The sequence below is a fragment of the Lolium perenne genome, chromosome 5 (assembly GCF_019359855.2).
Source record: "Lolium perenne isolate Kyuss_39 chromosome 5, Kyuss_2.0, whole genome shotgun sequence".
Classification (NCBI taxonomy): Eukaryota; Viridiplantae; Streptophyta; class Magnoliopsida; order Poales; family Poaceae; genus Lolium; species Lolium perenne.
The window spans coordinates 262164407-262183392 of NC_067248.2; the positions used below are offsets into that span (position 1 = coordinate 262164407).

The window sequence follows — 18986 nt, forward strand, 5'->3', positions numbered from 1 at the left end:
CAGGAATCTCCAACGAGACGATGCCTCTATTTGCGCCGGCGGCTGAAATGGTCGAAATCGTCCGCACGTTCGTTTGCGTCGGCGGTGGCTCTAGCGGCACGACGCATATTTTTTCCCATTCATAAAAGTCATAATTTACATTAATAAAAAACATAAAAGGCCATAAATGCATGGTAAAACTAGGTATTGCCTACTGGTCGTTGTCGCCGATGAGGTCGATAAACTCCGGCGTCCGCCATGGAAGCTGGTACGCCGACGGTGGAGGAGGTAGGGCAGGCTGCGGCAATTGTGTCCAGGCCGTGGCTTGCGCATGAGGCTGTGGTGAAGGTGGCCACAGATCCCAAGCCAGAGCAGCAGCCGGAGCGCGGTCGTTGGAGCGCGTCGGCGTGGTCGGAGGAGTCGACGGCCACCCCTGCGCGAGCGTGGACTCACGGAGCTGGATTGCGAGCCCGTCCAACAAAGCGAGCTCGCTGTTGGCTAGTGCCATGGCAATGGCCTCCTCCTCGGTAATGTCCGACAACTGGGTCTCTGGATCCCACGCTGGCCCGCCGTCGTCGTGGTCGTAGTCTGCCATGTCCGCGTCCTCCTGGTCATTCTGCTCTTCTTCCGCGGCGATCTCGCGGTCAAAGTAGTCAAGGTCGCCGAGGTAGCCAGCGCAGCGGCGCGTGTCGAATTCCCACGTCCCGAAAGTGATCCAGTTATAGGAGTTGAGCATGTACGCCTGATCTTCTCGGAGATCCGGCGGCAAGATCGCTCAGCGGCGGCGCACCTCGTCCCGGCACTCTCGGCCCTCGCGCGGCATGGGGGGACCGGCATGCGCCTCGAGTTGAGGTACCAGCCCCCTCCAGACAGGTTTGCGTCTGGCCATGGTACCGGCAGGTTTTCCCCCAAAAGGCGGCGCACAAGCTCGACGCAGACGTACTGCCCGACCCGTGGCTTCTTGCCGGACAGCGAGCCGCTAGCCTCGTGGTCATTCTTGGTCTTGCGGAACGACCAGCATTTCTTCTCCATGGCGTCGTTCGGGTGGATAGTGTGGGCTCTGGCAATGGTGTGGTCGGGGAAATGGGCGCCGGCAGCGTCCCTTTAAGAGGCTCGGACACCATCTCGCTTTCAATGTCCTACCACTGTGATGCCGCCCAGCTGCGCACGCTCGTGGAAGCCGAGGCACGCCATTAACGTGGCCCTGGAAAGGCTGCAGCGCGCCGCTCGTAAGTAATGCCGAAGCATATGTGCCCCTGCCAGGCGGGCCCGTGCGAGGACCGGGCGGACGACCGCTGCGTTCGTGCAGCGCCTGCAGAGACCCAAACCTGTCGTATATTTGGGCCACGTTTGCGTTGCTGCGGATGGCCCTGTCACTATGGGTCGCCCCGCTGGAGGTGGTACCATACGCATTTTCGGCCTGGGCGGACACAAACGGTTGCTCAGCGTCCGTTTGCGTCGCCCCGTTGGAGATGCCCTTACGGTTAAGGCATTTTTGGTCTCTCATATCTTGCAAAAGTATAATTTTGATCCCTCAACTTTGATTTGGTCTAAAACTACCCTCAAACTCTTAATTAAGTCTAATTTCGCTCCCTGGTAGCGGTTCAACGATGGTTGACCGGTTTTAACTCTTTTTTTGCCACGGTGAAGATATTTGGATAGGTTTAGTCCACGTAGGACTATCTCACCTCGAGATAAGTTATGCAATTAGCATTACGAACGTTCGCCGGCAAGATCATGATCATTATCCGCTTGTCGTAGTAACCCTAATTTTTTCCCAACAACTAGTGGCGGTGCCTAATACTACGAGGGTGGATAAACCGTCGAGAAAGGGAGAATCGGTGGACATGCGAGGGCTTTTGCGCGCGTCAAGAGGAAAGGCGGAGGTGGCTGAAGTGGCGACGACAGCTGCACTAAGCAAGAAAGGCGGATGCGGCACACATATGTATTAGGGCAAGGAGATTTCTTATCTTTGTTGGGTGAGGATAAATGATTACACGTAGATTAAAATCGGCCAATTTTGTCCATGATGGTGAAAAGGAGACTAAAAAACCGGTCAGCCATCATTAAACCGATGTAGGACCAAAATTGAACTTAATTAAGAGTTTGATGTCAGATTTAGACCAAAATAGAGTTGAAAGACCAAAATTAGATTTTTGAAACACTTGAGGGACCAAAATTGCATTTAACCCAAAGTATTATGGAATGTATTATGGAATACATTTGTTACCAATGAGTCGATTTTTTTCCCTATCAATGAATGTCAGTAAGCAATAGCTTAAGTATTAAGAGATTCATCACAGAGAATATTTTTTTCCAACAGAGAATACTTTTTATTGAGCGGCCAATAGCTTAAGAGAATACATTTTTATTTGAATACTAAGCAATAGCTTAAGAGAATACTTTTTTATTTGAATACTAAGCATCGAGTCTGCGTCAGCTGAACATAGTACATGGTCCGAGCTGCGCACGGTAGATAATATTTGGCAAGAACATGAGATTTAGGTGAAAAGAAAAAGAAGCATCAAATTATCCAAAGTTTTAAAACCGATCCTAGAATTCACAATGCACCATAGGAATTTTTCCAATAAATTGTATTTCTCCAAAAATCCTTCAATCCAAAGTCCAAGTAGAACCTAAAAAAATACATCCTATAATCATGTTTGTATGCCAAGGAGTAACAAGTGTTTTAAAGTACCGGCTATGACAAATAGCGGCAACCCACCAAAACAGCTGTAGCGATGCTATAGCAGACAATTGAACATGATCTCATTTAACTTAGCTATAGCGAGACGTGCCGAGGTTATAGCCTGCTATTTAAAACTATGAGTAACATTTTAAGCAAACATGAATGCAGAAAGCAAATTTTTGCAGTTCGCAGCGCATTCTCGAAAAGAAGCGATAACAAAATTAAACCGGAAAACACATAACCTGAATGAACATCCAACTGAATCAACATAACTGAAATATCTGCCACTCTAGCCCTTTTGCTTGAACAGGCAGGTTACAAAAGCTAACCATTGATCACTAAAATTTCCCCATAAACAAAAATGTGGTGCTTTCTCACAACGTGACTCTGATGCTCTAACTATGCGGTCCATACTGCCCACCATCACCGCAGGTGCAGATACACGAAACAGGACAGGGCAAGAGACATGAAGGATGTGGCGCCTCCCACGGCAACGCGAGTTTCAGCTTCAGAATCGGGGCCAAGGTCAGGTTGGTTGCTATCGTCGTTGCTAGTTCCCGGAGGTGGTCGAGATGTGGTCGAACCTGACCTGGCGGCGCTGCATATCAGAAGTCAACATGCTCATTAGCGTCTTACTGGATTCTCTTGGGCATATAATAGAATGACATCACGAAACTATGTGAATTTGTAGCTACACAAAAACATTAAATGCAAATATTTCTTATTATATAAATATACTGCATATGTTTTTAGCCTCAATTTTTGTTGTCCTTTCGCTTAAATTTATATCATGATCCTTGTTCAACTATATTTTATCTTTGCTTCTTTTTGTGGGAAATGTTTTAACTTTTCTGATGTGTTGAAAGTAAAATAAAATAACGTCAACTAAGACTGAACCACATGTTGTGACCTGAAGATCCCTAGCAATATTTGCCAACAAAGAACTATGCTGAAGGAGAAACTAAACTATGTACCAGTTACATGTTCCACAAGAGATTAAGAGTTTCAGACATTGAAATTTAACTATAATGAATTCCTCCAACAATTTAGATCCATGTCTTCCTACAAATATGAACATGCTTAAGTTTATCAATTCATCCATGTAGGGTTTATTATTTTCAAGCTAAACTGATTTTTGAAAGTAATTAATGTTATGTTTTACAGTGAGGGGTGCTGTAATAATGTTGCTTCCTAATCACCTTTTTCTATTTTATATGTTGGCCAATTAGCCTTTATATATTTCCATCGAGATATTGCCCTGTAAATTATAAATAAAATTGGTACAACGAATTTCAGCAACCACGAGTCTAAGTAAACATCTCACAATATTGTGTGTTATACGAGAACTGGGCATACGAAAAATCAGAATATCCAAGATGAAACTACCCTATGAAAATGATTGACATTTTCTAATTTCATCTTCTGAAGATTATTGTCTTTTAGATGCAGCGGATTGTAGGACACATGTTCTGAGTGAATCGATGAACTAGAAATTCAGCATGCTATCGCAGTCATTCTTCTGATTTAATTGTTCCAGCAGTTGTGCTGATGTAATCAAGTAGTACTCAGGGATGTACCTTGGAGATGCAGGGTATGTGCATGATCCGTAACCTGAAATGTGAATACTGAATTAGTAGAAGTTAACAAAATCTCCAGATAACTACGGCTATAAAAAAAAATCATTCTGAAGTAGCCCCGAAAGCTTTTGTTTTTCCCTTTCATGGGTTAGATAGCCCTGAAAGCTGGGTTTAATTACGAACATGGTAAAAAATAAGCAATGCATGTACATTGGTCATAAGCAGGATATTTGATAAATATCAGTAAATCATGGCGAGACTGACACGATCACGTTAAGTATATGTGTAACACAAACAACTGCTCATGAGTGAGTGAGCAGGGAAACCACGTCTACTATGGCTGCTCTCCCGGTTGCTGCATCAACAAACTGTAAACCGGGGGCCTTATTTCTCTAGTGCCTGTGAATCACCATGTCGTGTAGAATGCTTTTGACCCTATCGTATCAGATGAGATTAAAGCAAACTAAAGTTCCTAATGCAAAGGAAACCACGAGATTTGTCCCTACTACCAGTATAAGAACATCGAGAAAGAAACCTGAGATTCCACAAATTAGGCAGAGGGTCAAAAAAGAAAAGCATTCGCGCCACTACCAACGAAGCGAAGAAAGCAAAAGCTACACTAGCCAGTCGAGCAAACAAAGCAAAAGCGAAAGAGACAGCATTGCATGCATGCGTGAGAGAGAAGGAAGGAACAAGCTAAGCTAAGCTCTGCGAGTGAGTGAGTAAAACTTACTGGGGTCCGTGATCGTGATGGTGGCGGTGCCGGCGAAGTCACAGGCGCCGGGCGCGGCACCGGAGCGCTGGAAGGCGGAGTTGTAGGCGTAGGAGGCGTGCGCGGCGAGGGTGTTGGGGAGGAAGCAGAGGCCGGAGCCGGCCTGGATGGGCGCGCAGTCGGCGCCGCCCGCCGGGCTGCACGCGTAGTTCAGCCCCGCCACCAGCGTCTTCGTCGGCGCCCCGCTGCGCGCGATGCACCACGTCGCCGACGCGCCGCCGGCGACCAGCAGCGCCCACGCCGAGGCCAGCCACAGGAGCGCCTGCACGGAGAAGCGCCGGCGACGCATGTGGGGGAGAAGTAGAGATGAGGAAGTGAAGGTCGGTCGGAATGTGGTGGGGACGGGAATATATACGTGAGAAAGCAAGATGATGGGAGCAGCAAGGAGGACGAGGATCTCCCTCTATCTCTTCGGAGAAGCTGCTACTTTCAGACTTTCTGTCCCTTCCTCCCACTACTTTCGAATCGAATCCGTCGTTGCTTATCTGTGTAGCTCTCCGTATTACTTAGCCATGTAGCTCTCCGTGTGCTAGCGCTAGCTCAGCTGAGCTCCCATGTTTTCTAATTCATGACAACCTTTCAGAACAACATAAACACGTCGATAACCAAAATAAATGAGCCACTGATTAATTTGTCAAAACTGTCAAAGACGCTCAAGCAAGCCCATGGGTTGCGCGCTGGTCATGTGCTGCTGGCGACCACCGCCTGCTCGGAGGACGGCACGGAAGGCCTCCAGGCGGTCCCGTCGGGTCCATCCATGAGGGCGATCCCCAGGGCGGCCAGCTCGTCCCTGATCTCGTCCGACCTCGCGTACTGCTTCGCCTTCCTCGCCGAGGTCCTCTCCTCGATCTTCTGTAGAACCTGCTCCTCGGTGATGGACGCTCTTCGCAGCGCCTTCTCCCTCAGCTGCTGCAGGGCCTGACAAGACAAGGTCGTCGTTTTAGTGCAGTAAAAAAAGATGTTTCGAATTTAACGGTGCAAAATGCAGTTACAGCTTTGTGACAAGGGACAAAGCTACACTACCATTATATCTTTTCATGGCTTCTATTGTTAGATAAATGACTTCAGAACTTGAACCAGCGATCACTAACTGTACTTTATTTCCTTATTCCCTTTCATTTATCAAGCAAACACAAGTTACTGACGTGAATTGCTTCTCCTGAGCTATTCAACAGAGTTACCCTTTGCATCCTCAATCATGAATAAGGTTCAAAGGTGAGCATCAGGATGCCATTACTGCATTTACTTACCAAGCTCTGCTTAGCAGTTTTCAGAGTTGGATCTATATGACCAGCATGAATACTACATTGCAGAACATGGAACTCAGAATATATTGACTGGGAAAGACTATAACAGTGATGAATGATGGTCCTCTAAAGGACAGAAGGATGTTCATCAGCGGAAAAGGCAGTACATTAGCCAACAACGTGTTTTCTGTTAACAAAACATGGCACTCACCTCGTAGTAACTTGAAGGCATCAACCCGAGACCAGAAAGCACCATCCTTATTTTCTCTTCCAAGGCAGAAAGCGATTCCAAACGTTTTTCCTGCTTCTTTCCCTGATCAAACACCAGAGGAAAGTCAAGACAAGTAGGTACCTCAGCGTTAGAACACAGACACTACCTAAATAGTGTATCTAAAACGTATGTACCTCCACAAGTTTATCATTGACTTTACCTTACGAGTATGCAGCAAATCATTCATTACTTTCAGTGGCTCGGAAATAGCAGCTAGTGCCACTGTAGTATGTAGATCATCAGACATTGAAGTCTCAAATTCTCTGTGAAGCTTCTCAATGCATTGTGTGGTAGTATAAGGTAATGAATCTCCACTGTTGCTCTGGTCCTGCTGGGTACTTACTTCACAATCCCTTAATGTCTGTGAATAGGAAATAATCCATCATAAGCCCACTAATTACAAGTAATCACACTGAAATATTCCCCACGAAATAACAAGAATGGTGAAACGTAACTTTCAGTGCCACCACCGGTTAAAAGTAACGATTATTCAGGCAGAAGAGGCACATTCCTAGTCTCAGGCATGAATACAGAAACTAACTAACTTCAGCCACGCACATCGACTACTGCTGTACTCTATTGACTAAAAACCAACGCTGTCGATTCAGTGGCGGTGCCAGAAGTATAAACCTGTAATGTCAATTATAAATGAAATGCTATTCATATTTCATATCTAAATGCTGTATTAATTCGTGAATTTGTACATGATTTTTTTTACTTATCTTTAAAGGTTTTGCTCAAAAGTTGACTACACAGCCTTAGCTTCGCCACTGTATTGAGTGACACTGTGCAGTAGAAACAAGACTATTGCTGGAATAATTAATAACTTGAAATTTTGGGCAGATATATCGCCACTTCTAAGCAGCCAGGAAAAAAACACATAGGTCAAACTATATAAAATAATATCAGTTTAGGAAAGCAGTAGTTCTTCAGATTACAGCAGACTAGGCCAGAAGAAGTTCAGATCAAAAGTTCTAACTGGGGTAACAAGATCCAGTGACAATCTCATAAGCTAGTCCAGGTTGAGTAATGAGTATTCAGTTATTGACAGTTGTACAGCAGAATTAGTACCGAAATCATACTACCGCTCTGTTTCAAGAATGTGAGAAAGCAGCATAGTGTGTCTAATTAATTCGTGAAACAAGTAACTAAATTTACCTCCAGATACACAAGTATGTTGGCTTAAGAATAACAGTGCCCCTTTTGTGCATGCCATTTTAAGGTTTACTGGAATTACTTTTCTCAGTAGAATGGTCACTTTTGGAATATGTACACATGCTTATTATAGGAAAACGCAAAATATGAAAGCCTGAAAGGTTCCAGGCTTCCGGCAGCCAACGAAAGTGATCCTCACATAGAACAGACGCATATGATTTACAAGAAAATAATCCAAATTGTCTTAGCGTTCTTTTACTTGTTAATGCCATTCTACCCTAACATCCACAGAGACCCACCAGCAATAGTATACGCAAAACCTGTTATTCGGCATGTAAGCAGTTCATGTGAACATAGTAGCAAAACATAGCAATAGCATGAAGCCATTACAATAGAATATACCTGGTAAGTGTAGTACAATCTATCTGATGCAACATTAAGCTGCTCAACTGTGTAGTTGATCGGGGCCCTGTAGTGAGTACCAAGTAAAAACATCCTCAGGGCAAGTGGGTGGTACAGCTCTATAACCTGAAAAGGTTGGCAATATTTGAGAAAGCAGGGTATACTTATTTGGAAAAGAAAGTAATAAAGTAGTCAAGCCATTACCTTGCGTATAGTGATGAAGTTACCAAGCGATTTAGACATTTTCTGGCCATTTACATTGACAAAACCATTGTGCACCCAGTAATTTATGCTGCTGTCACAGCATGCTGCACAGCTTTGTGCGATTTCATTCTCATGGTGTGGAAATATCAGGTCTTCCCCGCCACCATGTATGTCAAAAGAATTGCCCAAATATTGTGCACTCATGGCACTGCATTCGATGTGCCATCCTGGTCTACCCGGCCCCCAAGGGCTATCCCACCATGGCTCCCCGTCTTTTGCAGCCTACAGTTCACACAGAATCAACTAACTTGGTGCTGAACTCAATGTCTTAACCATCTTTTAAGAAAGCAGACACAATAAAATCTACATAATGGAAATGAGGACGTGCATTACCTTCCATAGAGCAAAATCAGCTGGGTTTTTCTTTCTCTCGTCAACTGCAACCCTTTCACCAGCTCTATTATCATCTAGTTTTCGACCAGACAACTTCCCATATTCAGGAAAGTTGTCAACAGAGAAATAAACATCCCCATTTACTACATATGCACAACCATTATCGATGATCTGTTCAAGAAAATTAGCGGAAAAAAGAAAGTCAAAACCAGAAGAAAAAACTCTATTATGACAACATTGACACTCTGAAAATATGAGAACTTAAAGTGTGCCACTTATTTTGGATTTTTGTAAGCACATTATATAAGCACCACAACTCATATCAACAGTAACAATGTCCACAGCCACATATGTAGGATACATCACATCCAACATTGCCATATACATGTGGGAAGTCTGTGGTTGTTCTTTACATAAATGAAGATACGAGTGTACTAAACGGAATGGCAAATTAAGTTGTCATGATAACAACCTACTTTCACAAAGGATGTCCTTTGTACATGAACTCTATTTTTACTATCCGGCAAACATGAAAACCCACTTAAAAGTGAACCCCAAATGCGTCTGGATAAGAGTATGTCAAACAAGGGCATTTCACCCAAATGTGAAACCAAATCCACCTAATGAGGCTATTGCAAAAGGCAGTAGGAAAACAAACGAAAATAACAAAAAACATAACTGTATAATACTCCGTGTAAAATAAAGTACTGCAGACAAGACACCAATGAGGCAAACTAAAGGTACAGCTTACCTGTTTAATCATGTTTACAATCTGATCAATGTGATCTGAAACACGGGGCTCCACAGATGGTGGCAGGCATTGAAGATTGGCCATGTCCGAGAGGAAATCATCAGAGTATCTTTTGCTCAAGCTAAAAGGATCTTCCCCCAACTGGTTAGCTCTTGCAATTATCTACAGAATTCCAGAAGTGCAACTCAGGTTTCCTGTGCAGATGCAGTCCGTGTTTAAATTTTCTTTCTACTTTTCCAGGTAAAACAGGTCTAGAAAAACTAAGAAACCAGAATTACTCGTATGAGAAACAAACCGAAAATCACCTTGTCATCGATGTCAGTGAAGTTCCGAACATAGCGTACTTTGTAGTCCAAATAATGCAAGTACCTAACATGAACATAAGTACGTGTCATGAGAAAAAAAAAAGATAAGCATATACAGTTCTTTCTATCTCCTATCAGGAAAAACATTCTAAACAAAAAACAATGCATGACTATATGTTCTATGGCGGCATTGCAAACATAGCGTTTTCGAATACCAGTCAGTGGTGCATAATCCCATAGCTAAATTATATTCAAGTTTAGACAAATAAAAGAACCATTACAGCCCAGTATATAGTGTTAATTCCCCGCAAAAAAAAGTAGTGTTATTGTCAAGACTGCCGAAACTGAGCTGGTTATATCACAAATGTGTGCCCATTGGTAACAACCAAATGACAGATTTGCGTCTCAAATCTAATTTAGTGCTAGTATTAATGCTACAGTTACAGTTGCGAAATCGTCTCCAGTTTCCATCATTTTACCCACACGAACACACCGGTACACACACAGACGAGCAAATCGAAACAGCTACGGAATTAGCAAATGCCCAACCTGAAGCGCTAATGGACGCACCTGAAGAGGACGTCGAAGGCGACGTAGGCGCGGGCGTGGCCGATGTGGCTGTCGTCGTAGGGCGTGACGCCGCAGACGTACATGCCGACCTCGCCGGGCGCCCGCGGCCGGAACGGCTCCCTCTTCCTCGACTTCGTGTTGTACAGGTGCAGGTCCGGGGGACTATCCGCGGCCGCGCCGTTCGAGGCGGCGCCGGCGGGGGAGGAGAGGGCCGCGGAGCAAAAGAAGGGCCTGGAGGGGTGGGGAGGGAGGCGGCGGGGGCGGAGGAGAGCGGGCAGGGTTAGGGACTCCCTGTAGCGTGGTCGAGCTCGGGATGGCGAGGAGAGGAGCAGGGGGAAGAGGCCGGTGGCGGCGCGCCTCGCCGCCGCCGCCGCCATGATGGGTCGTGAAGACAGCGGGCGCGCGCGCGAGGGGCAGTAGGATAGCGTTTTTCTGATTCTTTTTTTTTCTTCTAATCTTCCTGGATTATTTGATCTTCGTCGTGTATCATATGTCCCCATTATGTCTCGCACAAAGTCATATTCCGATTTTATTTATTTTTTGTTCTACTTTTTATTAAGGAAAGAAGATTTTCAAGGCTGGTTTGGGTACTAGAGTTTTGTGAAAATTAGTGGGATAACTGGCTAAAGTACTAGGTGAAAGCTCTACCTGCACTTAATTTTTACTAGGTGAAAGCTCTACCTGCACTTAATTCTTGTAAAATCCAATCCCCAATTCACTAGGTATGGATAGAGTATTGGAGTTTTAAAAAATACACTAATGTTTAGGAAAAAATGGGAATTAAACTAGCCCAAGTAAATTAGCTATTTCTGATCTATTTTTATATAATTACCACGTTTAAGAGCAAAATTACCTCAAGTTGCCTAATTTTGGGCTAAAATAATTGTAAACATTCTTTTTACCCAAATAATTTTGGGTGTTTAGTTAGTCCTTTTTAGGCTTTTAGCTTTTGGCTTCTTTTAACATTATTTAGTAGCTGGATTATTCCAAATTGCCTATGTGAATCGCAAGTTAAATTTTGTACATGAAGTTGATCTATTATGAATAGAAGCACATGATAATTAGTTGTCACAGATGAGATCTTGTTGGTGTCTTCAACTTTTGATGTCTTCGAATTTATTTTTGTAGGAGTTATATGGATCCTTAGCCGTACTGGAGCGGGAAATACGTGGTCGTGAGAGGCGGAAAAGGAAATAGATGTTGCGGAAGTGGCCAAAGTTAATTGTAACAAACATTGTAGTATGCAGCCCCCTATTGCGTCCCTTTCCTTATGATAAACGAAGAATAATCCCACCTTTATGCCATAAAGAAAGAAATTGGGTGAGATTGTTTTCGGATTGAGAGACATGGTCTCCTTTGATAGAGCTCACTTGGGTGGCGAGGTTTTCGGCGTCTTGGAGATGAACGGATGACTGCTAGACAACAAGAGGCTTGGGATCAACCTCTCTCTTGGACAATAGGACGAGGTGGTTGAAGGCTAGGTTGCGGGCGTATTCCAGATGAAGGAGAAAAAATATAGCAGATTGCACACCACGGTGCCTAAAGAAGACGTTGATGACTGTGCAGCCATCGAGGCCAAACTTGTGCTTTGAGAGGAAACATGTGGTGACCCTTCATACCACTGCATGTTGTAGTATGCCAGTCGTTGATATAACACATTCACGAAGTACCAATCCGCAAATATTACATCCCTCAGAGTAGTACAACAGAACATAGCTGGTCCATAACTCATTCATTTATTATTACAAACCATATATACATATCATCACGGAGTTCCTCCTGGGTCCAGAGAGGAATACTCCTGGGTTCCAGGTGAACCCGACTTAGCTTACAATATAATAGTCTTAGCAGGTCATACATTTATTCTACTCGAGCAGTGAAGTACTGGAGTGTTCGCACTGCTCGGTTACTACTGCGACTCCATGATCCTAGACTTGTTCTCCTTCGGAACCGTCCCCGGCTCCGTAGACTATAAGGTAGTCTACTCCTTCTACACCTCCGGAGAGGTCTGGCTCTTCATAGCAGATTCCATCTGCTCCTTCTTGGTCGTCGGTGTCCTCCTCAAGATGATTCAGGCAATCTAAGTAGGGGATTATAAGAGGTATGAGTACGAGTGTACTCAACAAGTTCATATTAGGAAAGAGGTGTTTTATGCACTAACTACGATATTAGACCAGAAAGTCTAATACCAATGCATGTTTTAATAACCATTTCTTCAAAAGATTGCTTTTATCAAGAAGAACTATGTCTGTCATCCTTCACTGATTTACTAGAACTTCATAGAGTTCCTTTCCGGCAGCGTTCGCAGTTCCAAATCCCGGAACAGGGAGTGACAGGTCACGATTCATTACACTCTGCAGAGGTGTGTTGCTTTACCCATAAGAGATCTTAACCTTGGTGCCAACCGGGCAGCTTTCCCGTCCACACTTTCGTTGGTGTGAGGCCTGGTATAAGGTCTTAGCCAATCATACTCCTCCGCTACCTCAAACACCCACCCTTTGTTCCAATCCCCGACCATGGGTCCTCGCGGTGCATTTATACCAATTAAGGATAGCCCCCGACCACGACGACAATTCAGGGCTCTACCATAAATTCCTTCGCCGGTAGATGCAACCCATCATAGACCGCATTACCGTGGGGACTTGGGGCTCCCCAACCACTCCGCTTGTCCTTCTCTAGATCAAGTGACTACGATAAGCGCATCCATTGATGAACGAGAGGTGGAATTACAATTGACTACTCTGTCCCACTCCAGATCTTATGGTTAACACGAGTTTTACGGCACAAGAATCACTGGACGACATTTGTTGTTTAATCCTAGATGGATATAAACCCACTGCAATGGAACCTCCACCATATCAACACATACCATGGTTCCATTGCCCACCACATAGTCATATTCATAGTTATGAAAATAGTACTTTTGCTTTTCATGCAAGAGTGATAAGTATAATACTTTGCAAGTAATTTGGTAAAAATACTCAAATGACATGAGCAAGCGATGAACTTGCCTGAAGACTGCAAAGTGTTGCAGTTCGATGGTGTGGACTGACCCTTATCCTCTGTTGCTGAAAGATAGCATCATTGTGCGATAAGGGCAATGGTTAAAGAAGCAATTATGCATGCTTTCAGATTTTAGGGTTTTGTTCCCCCCCTTCTCGATGCTTTATTATTTCATGTAAGAGGTGTTTATTAAGAATAATTTAGGGATACTCTGTTTAAGGTAAATACTACCTTGGAATGTTGCCAAGGTGTTTTTAAGTCCAAAAGGATTTATGGACTCATTTTATCATTAAAAATATAAGGTGTGATTTTTAATGATTCAAATATTCCTTTCTTGCATTTAATTATGACTCAATTTTTTAATTGTCTCAAAAAATTCCATTCATATTTTATTATGATAGAGAATTTTATTCTGAGTGGTTTACATATTTTATTTATTTTTTTGGAGCTCTTAACTATTTTCTATCTTTATTCAAAGTTTATGTTTTTCACAAAATTGGGAAAATGACAGTTTTGCCCCTGGGCTCATGATACGTCTCCGACGTATCGATAATTTCTTATGTTCCATGCCACATTATTGATGATATCTACATGTTTTATGCATACTTTATGTCATATTTATGCATTTTCCGGCACTAACCTATTAACAAGATGCCGAAGAGCGATTCTTTGTTTCTGCTGTTTTTGGTTTCAGAAATCCTAGTAAGGAAATATTCTCGGAATTGGACGAAATCAACGCCCAGGGGCCTATTTTTCCACGAAGCTTCCAGAAGACCGAAGAGGATACGAAGTGGGGCCACGAGGTGGCCAGACACCAGGGCGGCGCGGCCCAAGCCCTAGCCGCGCCGGCCTGTTGTGTGGGGCCCCCGTGATGCCTCCTGACCTATCTCCTCCGCCTACTTAAAGCCTTCGTCGCAAAACCCCCAGTACCGAGAACCATGATACGGAAAACCTTCCAGAGACGCCGCCGCCGCCAATCCCATCTCGGGGGATTCAGGAGATCGCCTCCGGCACCCTGCCGGAGAGGGGAATCATCTCCCGGAGGACTCTTCACCGCCATGGTCGCCTCCGGAGTGATGAGTGAGTAGTTCACCCCTGGACTATGGGTCCATAGCAGTAGCTAGATGGTCGTCTTCTCCTAATTGTGCTTCATTGTCGGGTCTTGTGAGATGCCTAACATGATCAAGATCATCTATCTGTAATGCTATATGTTGTGTTTGTTGGGATCCGATGGATAGAGAATACTATGTTATGTTGATTATCAATCTATTACCTATGTGTTGTTTATGATCTTGCATGCTCTCCGTTATTAGTAGAGGCTCTGGCCAAGTTTTTGCTAGTAACTCCAAGAGGGAGTATTTATGCTCGATAGTGGGTTCATGCCTCCATTAAATCTGGGACAGTGATAGAAAGTTCTAAGGTTGTGGATGTGCTGTTGCCACTAGGGATAAAACATCGATGCTATGTCCAAGGATGTAGTTGTTGATTACATTACGCACCATACTTAATGCAATTGTCTGTTGTTTGCAACTTAATACTGGAAGGGGTTCGGATGATAACCTGAAGGTGGACTTTTTAGGCATAGATGCATGCTGGATAGCGGTCTATGTACTTTGTCGTAATGCCCAATTAAATCTCACTATACTCATCATATCATGTATGTGCATGGTCATGCCCTCTTTATTTGTCAATTGCCCAACTGTAATTTGTTCACCCAACATGCTTATTCTTATCGGAGAGACGCCTCTAGTGAACTGTGGACCCCGGTCCATTCTTTTAATCGAATACAATATACTGCAATACTTGTTCTACTGTTTTCTGCGAACAATCATCATCCACACTATACATCTAATCCTTTGTTACAGCAAGCCAGTGAGATTGACAACCTCACTGTTACGTTGGGACAAAGTACTTTGGTTGTGTTGTGCAGGTTCCACGTTGGCGCCGGAATCCCTGGTGTTGCGTTGATGCGCGTGGTTGACGTATTGTCTTTTCGTTCGACACGCGTCCGTTGGGAACCCCAAGAGGAAGGTGTGATGCGCACAGCGGCAAGTTTCCCTCAGTAGAAACCAAGGTTTATTGAACCAGTAGGAGTCAAGAAGCACGTTGAAGGTTGATGGCGGCGAGATGTAGTGCGGCGCAACACCAGGGATTCCGGCGCCAACGTGGAACCTGCACAACACAAACCAAGTACTTTGCCCCAACGAAACAGTGAGGTTGTCAATCTCACCGGCTTGCTGTAACAAAGGATTAGATGTATAGTGTGGATGATGATTGTTTGCAGAAAACAGTAGAACGAGTATTGCAGTAGATTGTATTTCAGTATAGAGAATTGGACCGGGGTCCACAATTCACTAGAGGTGTCTCTCCCATAAGATAAACAGCATGTTGGGTGAACAAATTACAGTTGGGCAATTGACAAATAAAGAGGGCATGACCATGCACATACATATTATGATGAGTATAGTGAGATTTAATTGGGCATTACGACAAAGTACATAGACCGCTATCCAGCATGCATCTATGCCTAAAAAGTCCACCTTCAAAGTTATCATCCGAACCCCTCCGTATTAAGTTGCTAACAACAGACAATTGCATTAAGTATTGCGCGTAATGTAATCAGTAACTACATCCTCGAACATAGCACCAATGTTTTATCCCTAGTGGCAACAGCACATCCATAATCTTAGAGATTTCTGTCACTTCCCCAGATTCACGGAGACATGAATCCACTATCGAGCATAAATACCCCCTCTTGGAGTTAATAGCAAAAACTTGGCCAGAGCCTCTACTAATAACGGAGAGCATGCAAGATCATAAACAACACATAGATATAAATTGATAATCAACATAACATGGTATTCTCTATTCATCGGATCCCAACAAACACAACATATAGCATTACAGATAGATGATCTTGATCATGTTCGGCAGCTCACAAGATCCGACAATTAAGCACAATGAGGAGAAGACAACCATCTAGCTACTGCTATGGACCCATAGTCCAGGGGTAAACTACTCACACATCACTCCGGAGGCGACCATGGCGGCGTAGAGTCCTCCGGGAGATGATTCCCCTCTCCGGCAGGGTGCCGGAGGCGATCTCCTGAATCCCCCGAGATGGGATTGGCGGCGGCGGCGTCTCCGGGAAGGTTTTCCGTATCGTGGCTCTCGCATCGGGGGTTTTGCAACGAAGGCTATTTGTAGGCGGAAGGGTAGGTCAGGGGGCGTCGCGAGGGGCCCAGGAGACAGGTCGGCGCGGCCAAGGGTGGGGCCGCGCCGCCTGCCCTCCTGGCCACCTCGTGGTCCCACTTCGTTGACTCTTCGGTCTTCTGGAAGCTTCGTGGCAAAATAGGACCCTGGGCGTTGATTTCATCCAATTCCGAGAATATTTCCTTACTAGGATTTCTGAAACCAAAAACAATGAAACAAAGAATCGACACTTCGGCATCTTGTTAATAGGTTAGTTCCAGAAAATGCATAAATATGATGTAAAGTATGCATAAAACATGTAGATATCATCAATAATGTGGCATGGAACATAAGAAATTATCGATACGTCGGAGACGTATCAGCATCCCCAAGCTTAGTTTCTGCTCGTCCCGAGGTGTAAACGATAAACAAAGATAATTTCTGGAGTGACATGCCATCATAACCTTGATCATACTATTGTAAAGCATATGAGCTGAGATCAAATCATTCAAAGCAAGTATCTATATTGATATAAGAGATGATAATGCAAGAGTTAGACAAGCTAGAAGTTTTCATGAACTATTGCTTTAAAGACATGCAACCATACAAAGTTCATTAAAGATGTATTAAGTATTCAGCATACAATTTCTATCCTTCATTCCAAGCATCAAGTAAATTTTCACAACACAAGAAGGATTCAGTCAAGTAAACATAAACATGAACGTCATGAATCAACTGTTTCGAAGTCTACTCAACCGGTGAGCGCAAGCATTTGGTATTAGCACCAAGATGTTATGGCATAAAGAACGTTAATGGGGGTTTGGAAGGCCAAATGGAAGAAAGGCTTGCAAAGCTGTAAATGACCATTAGACAAGAGGAAGCCTTATGATCGAAACTATGCAAGGAGTAGTGATTGCCATGCAACGGATGCACATAGAGCTATATGTGTATGAAAGCTCTCCAATGGAACTAGTGGGGGTGCATCCAACTTGGTTGCTCACGAAGACCTAGAGCACTTTTGAGGAGGCTCATCATTGGAATATACAACCCAAGTTCTATAGTGTAAATTCCCCACATAGTTATACTAGTAAAACATGAAAACTCTCTCATATGAATGTAGGTGCTAAACATGAGCACAAATGATGACTATGAATAATGCGGGTGCTAAAACATGAGCACAAGTGTGGATAAAAGATAGTAATGCTGCCCCCTTTTTCTTTATTCTCTTTTTTTCTTTTTTTTTCTTTTTCTTTTCCCTTTTTTTCTTTCTTTTCATTTTTTTTCTTTCTTCTTCTTTTTTTTTCCTTTTTGATGGCCTCCACGGCTCTTTTCATTTTTAGGGGCAACATCCTAATATGACAACACACTTTTTAGTACAAATAACTCATAATGAATGAAACATGATGTATGAAACTGTATGCCTCTGCCAGTGTAGCAGGATGTGCAATGATCTAGCGTAACATGGGTACACCACACATCAGCTGTATATGATCATGCAAAGCAATATATAAATAATAAATGACAACATGGCATGTAATGTAAAAATGGATGTTGCATGGCAATATATCTCGGAACAGCTATGAAAATGCTGTGGTAGGTAGGTATGGTGGCTGTTTTGAGGAGATGTATGGGCTTATGTGTAGGAGAACAAGAGAAAGTTCTCCCACGGGTTTGGATGTACCGGCGAAGTATGCACAATTCTCAATGTGAGCAAAAGGCAATGCACAGTACCGAAGAGGCTAGCAAATTTGGATGGTGGAAGTGCCAAAAACCGTAGCTTAACATTAGTCAAAAAGAACTCACAAGCTTATTGCAAACAACTAGCAGGTTCATCATTAAGAGCATGATTAAAATTTACTCCTAGGAGGGCCGTTCACGGTGGCACAAGTACCCCGCTAGCTCCCTCGACCTTCAGCACAACTTAGTTATTACGATGAACTCTCAGACATGGAAAGCTATCAAGTCCAACTACGCCTTCAACTATTTAAATAGAGTTTGTAGTACGGCACAAGCTTAAAGACAACAATCCACTACTAATTTTAACTTATTTATCCAGCAAGCCTTACCATCTAAATATCTCAAAACATTTGCAAAGAATCGAGTTATCAAAGCTCAATGTTCTACAAGTATTTTATTTATACACTACCACATGCAACATTTCCCGATTCCAACCATACAACAATTTAACGAAGAAGAAACTTTCGCCATGAATATTATGAGTAAAGCCTAAGGACATATTTGTCCATATGCTACAGCGGAGCGTGTCTCTCTCCCACACAAAGAATGCTAGGATCCATTTTATTCAAACAAAACAAAAAACAAAAACAAACCGACGCTCCAAGCAAAGCACATAAGATGTGATGGAATAAAAATATAGTTTCAGGGGAGGAACCTGATAATGTTGTCGATGAAGAAGGGGATGCCTTGGGCATCCCCAAGCTTAGACACTTGAGTCTTCTTGATATATGCAGAGGTG

The 18986-nt window shown here is 43.6% G+C and overlaps 2 protein-coding genes across 3 annotated transcripts; both read right to left on the reverse strand.

Moving 5' to 3' along the window:
- Positions 1-2911: 2911 nt before the first annotated feature.
- On the reverse strand, positions 2912-5449 carry LOC127302914 (PLASMODESMATA CALLOSE-BINDING PROTEIN 2). Its single transcript, XM_051333638.2, has 3 exons — positions 4979-5449; positions 4246-4279; positions 2912-3266 (listed from the first exon to the last, which is right to left on the reverse strand). The coding sequence occupies exons 1-3, from the start codon at positions 5304-5306 to the stop codon at positions 3092-3094; spliced, it is 537 nt and encodes a 178-aa protein (XP_051189598.1). The 5' UTR covers positions 5307-5449; the 3' UTR covers positions 2912-3091.
- Positions 5450-5594: 145 nt separating this feature from the next.
- LOC127302913 (cysteine--tRNA ligase CPS1 homolog, chloroplastic/mitochondrial) lies at positions 5595-10765 on the reverse strand. Of its 2 annotated transcripts, XM_051333636.2 has the most exons (9): positions 10316-10765; positions 9746-9809; positions 9441-9602; positions 8690-8860; positions 8297-8578; positions 8093-8218; positions 6696-6896; positions 6476-6577; positions 5595-5935 (listed from the first exon to the last, which is right to left on the reverse strand). In XM_051333636.2, exons 1-9 carry the CDS (start codon positions 10690-10692, stop codon positions 5699-5701), a joined length of 1722 nt encoding a protein of 573 aa, XP_051189596.1. In that variant the 5' UTR covers positions 10693-10765; the 3' UTR covers positions 5595-5698. The 2 variants fall into 2 exon arrangements, with proteins under 2 accessions (XP_051189596.1, XP_051189597.1); XM_051333637.2 differs by lacking the exon at positions 10316-10765 and having other exon boundaries at positions 9441-9634; positions 9746-9786.
- Positions 10766-18986: the final 8221 nt, after the last annotated feature.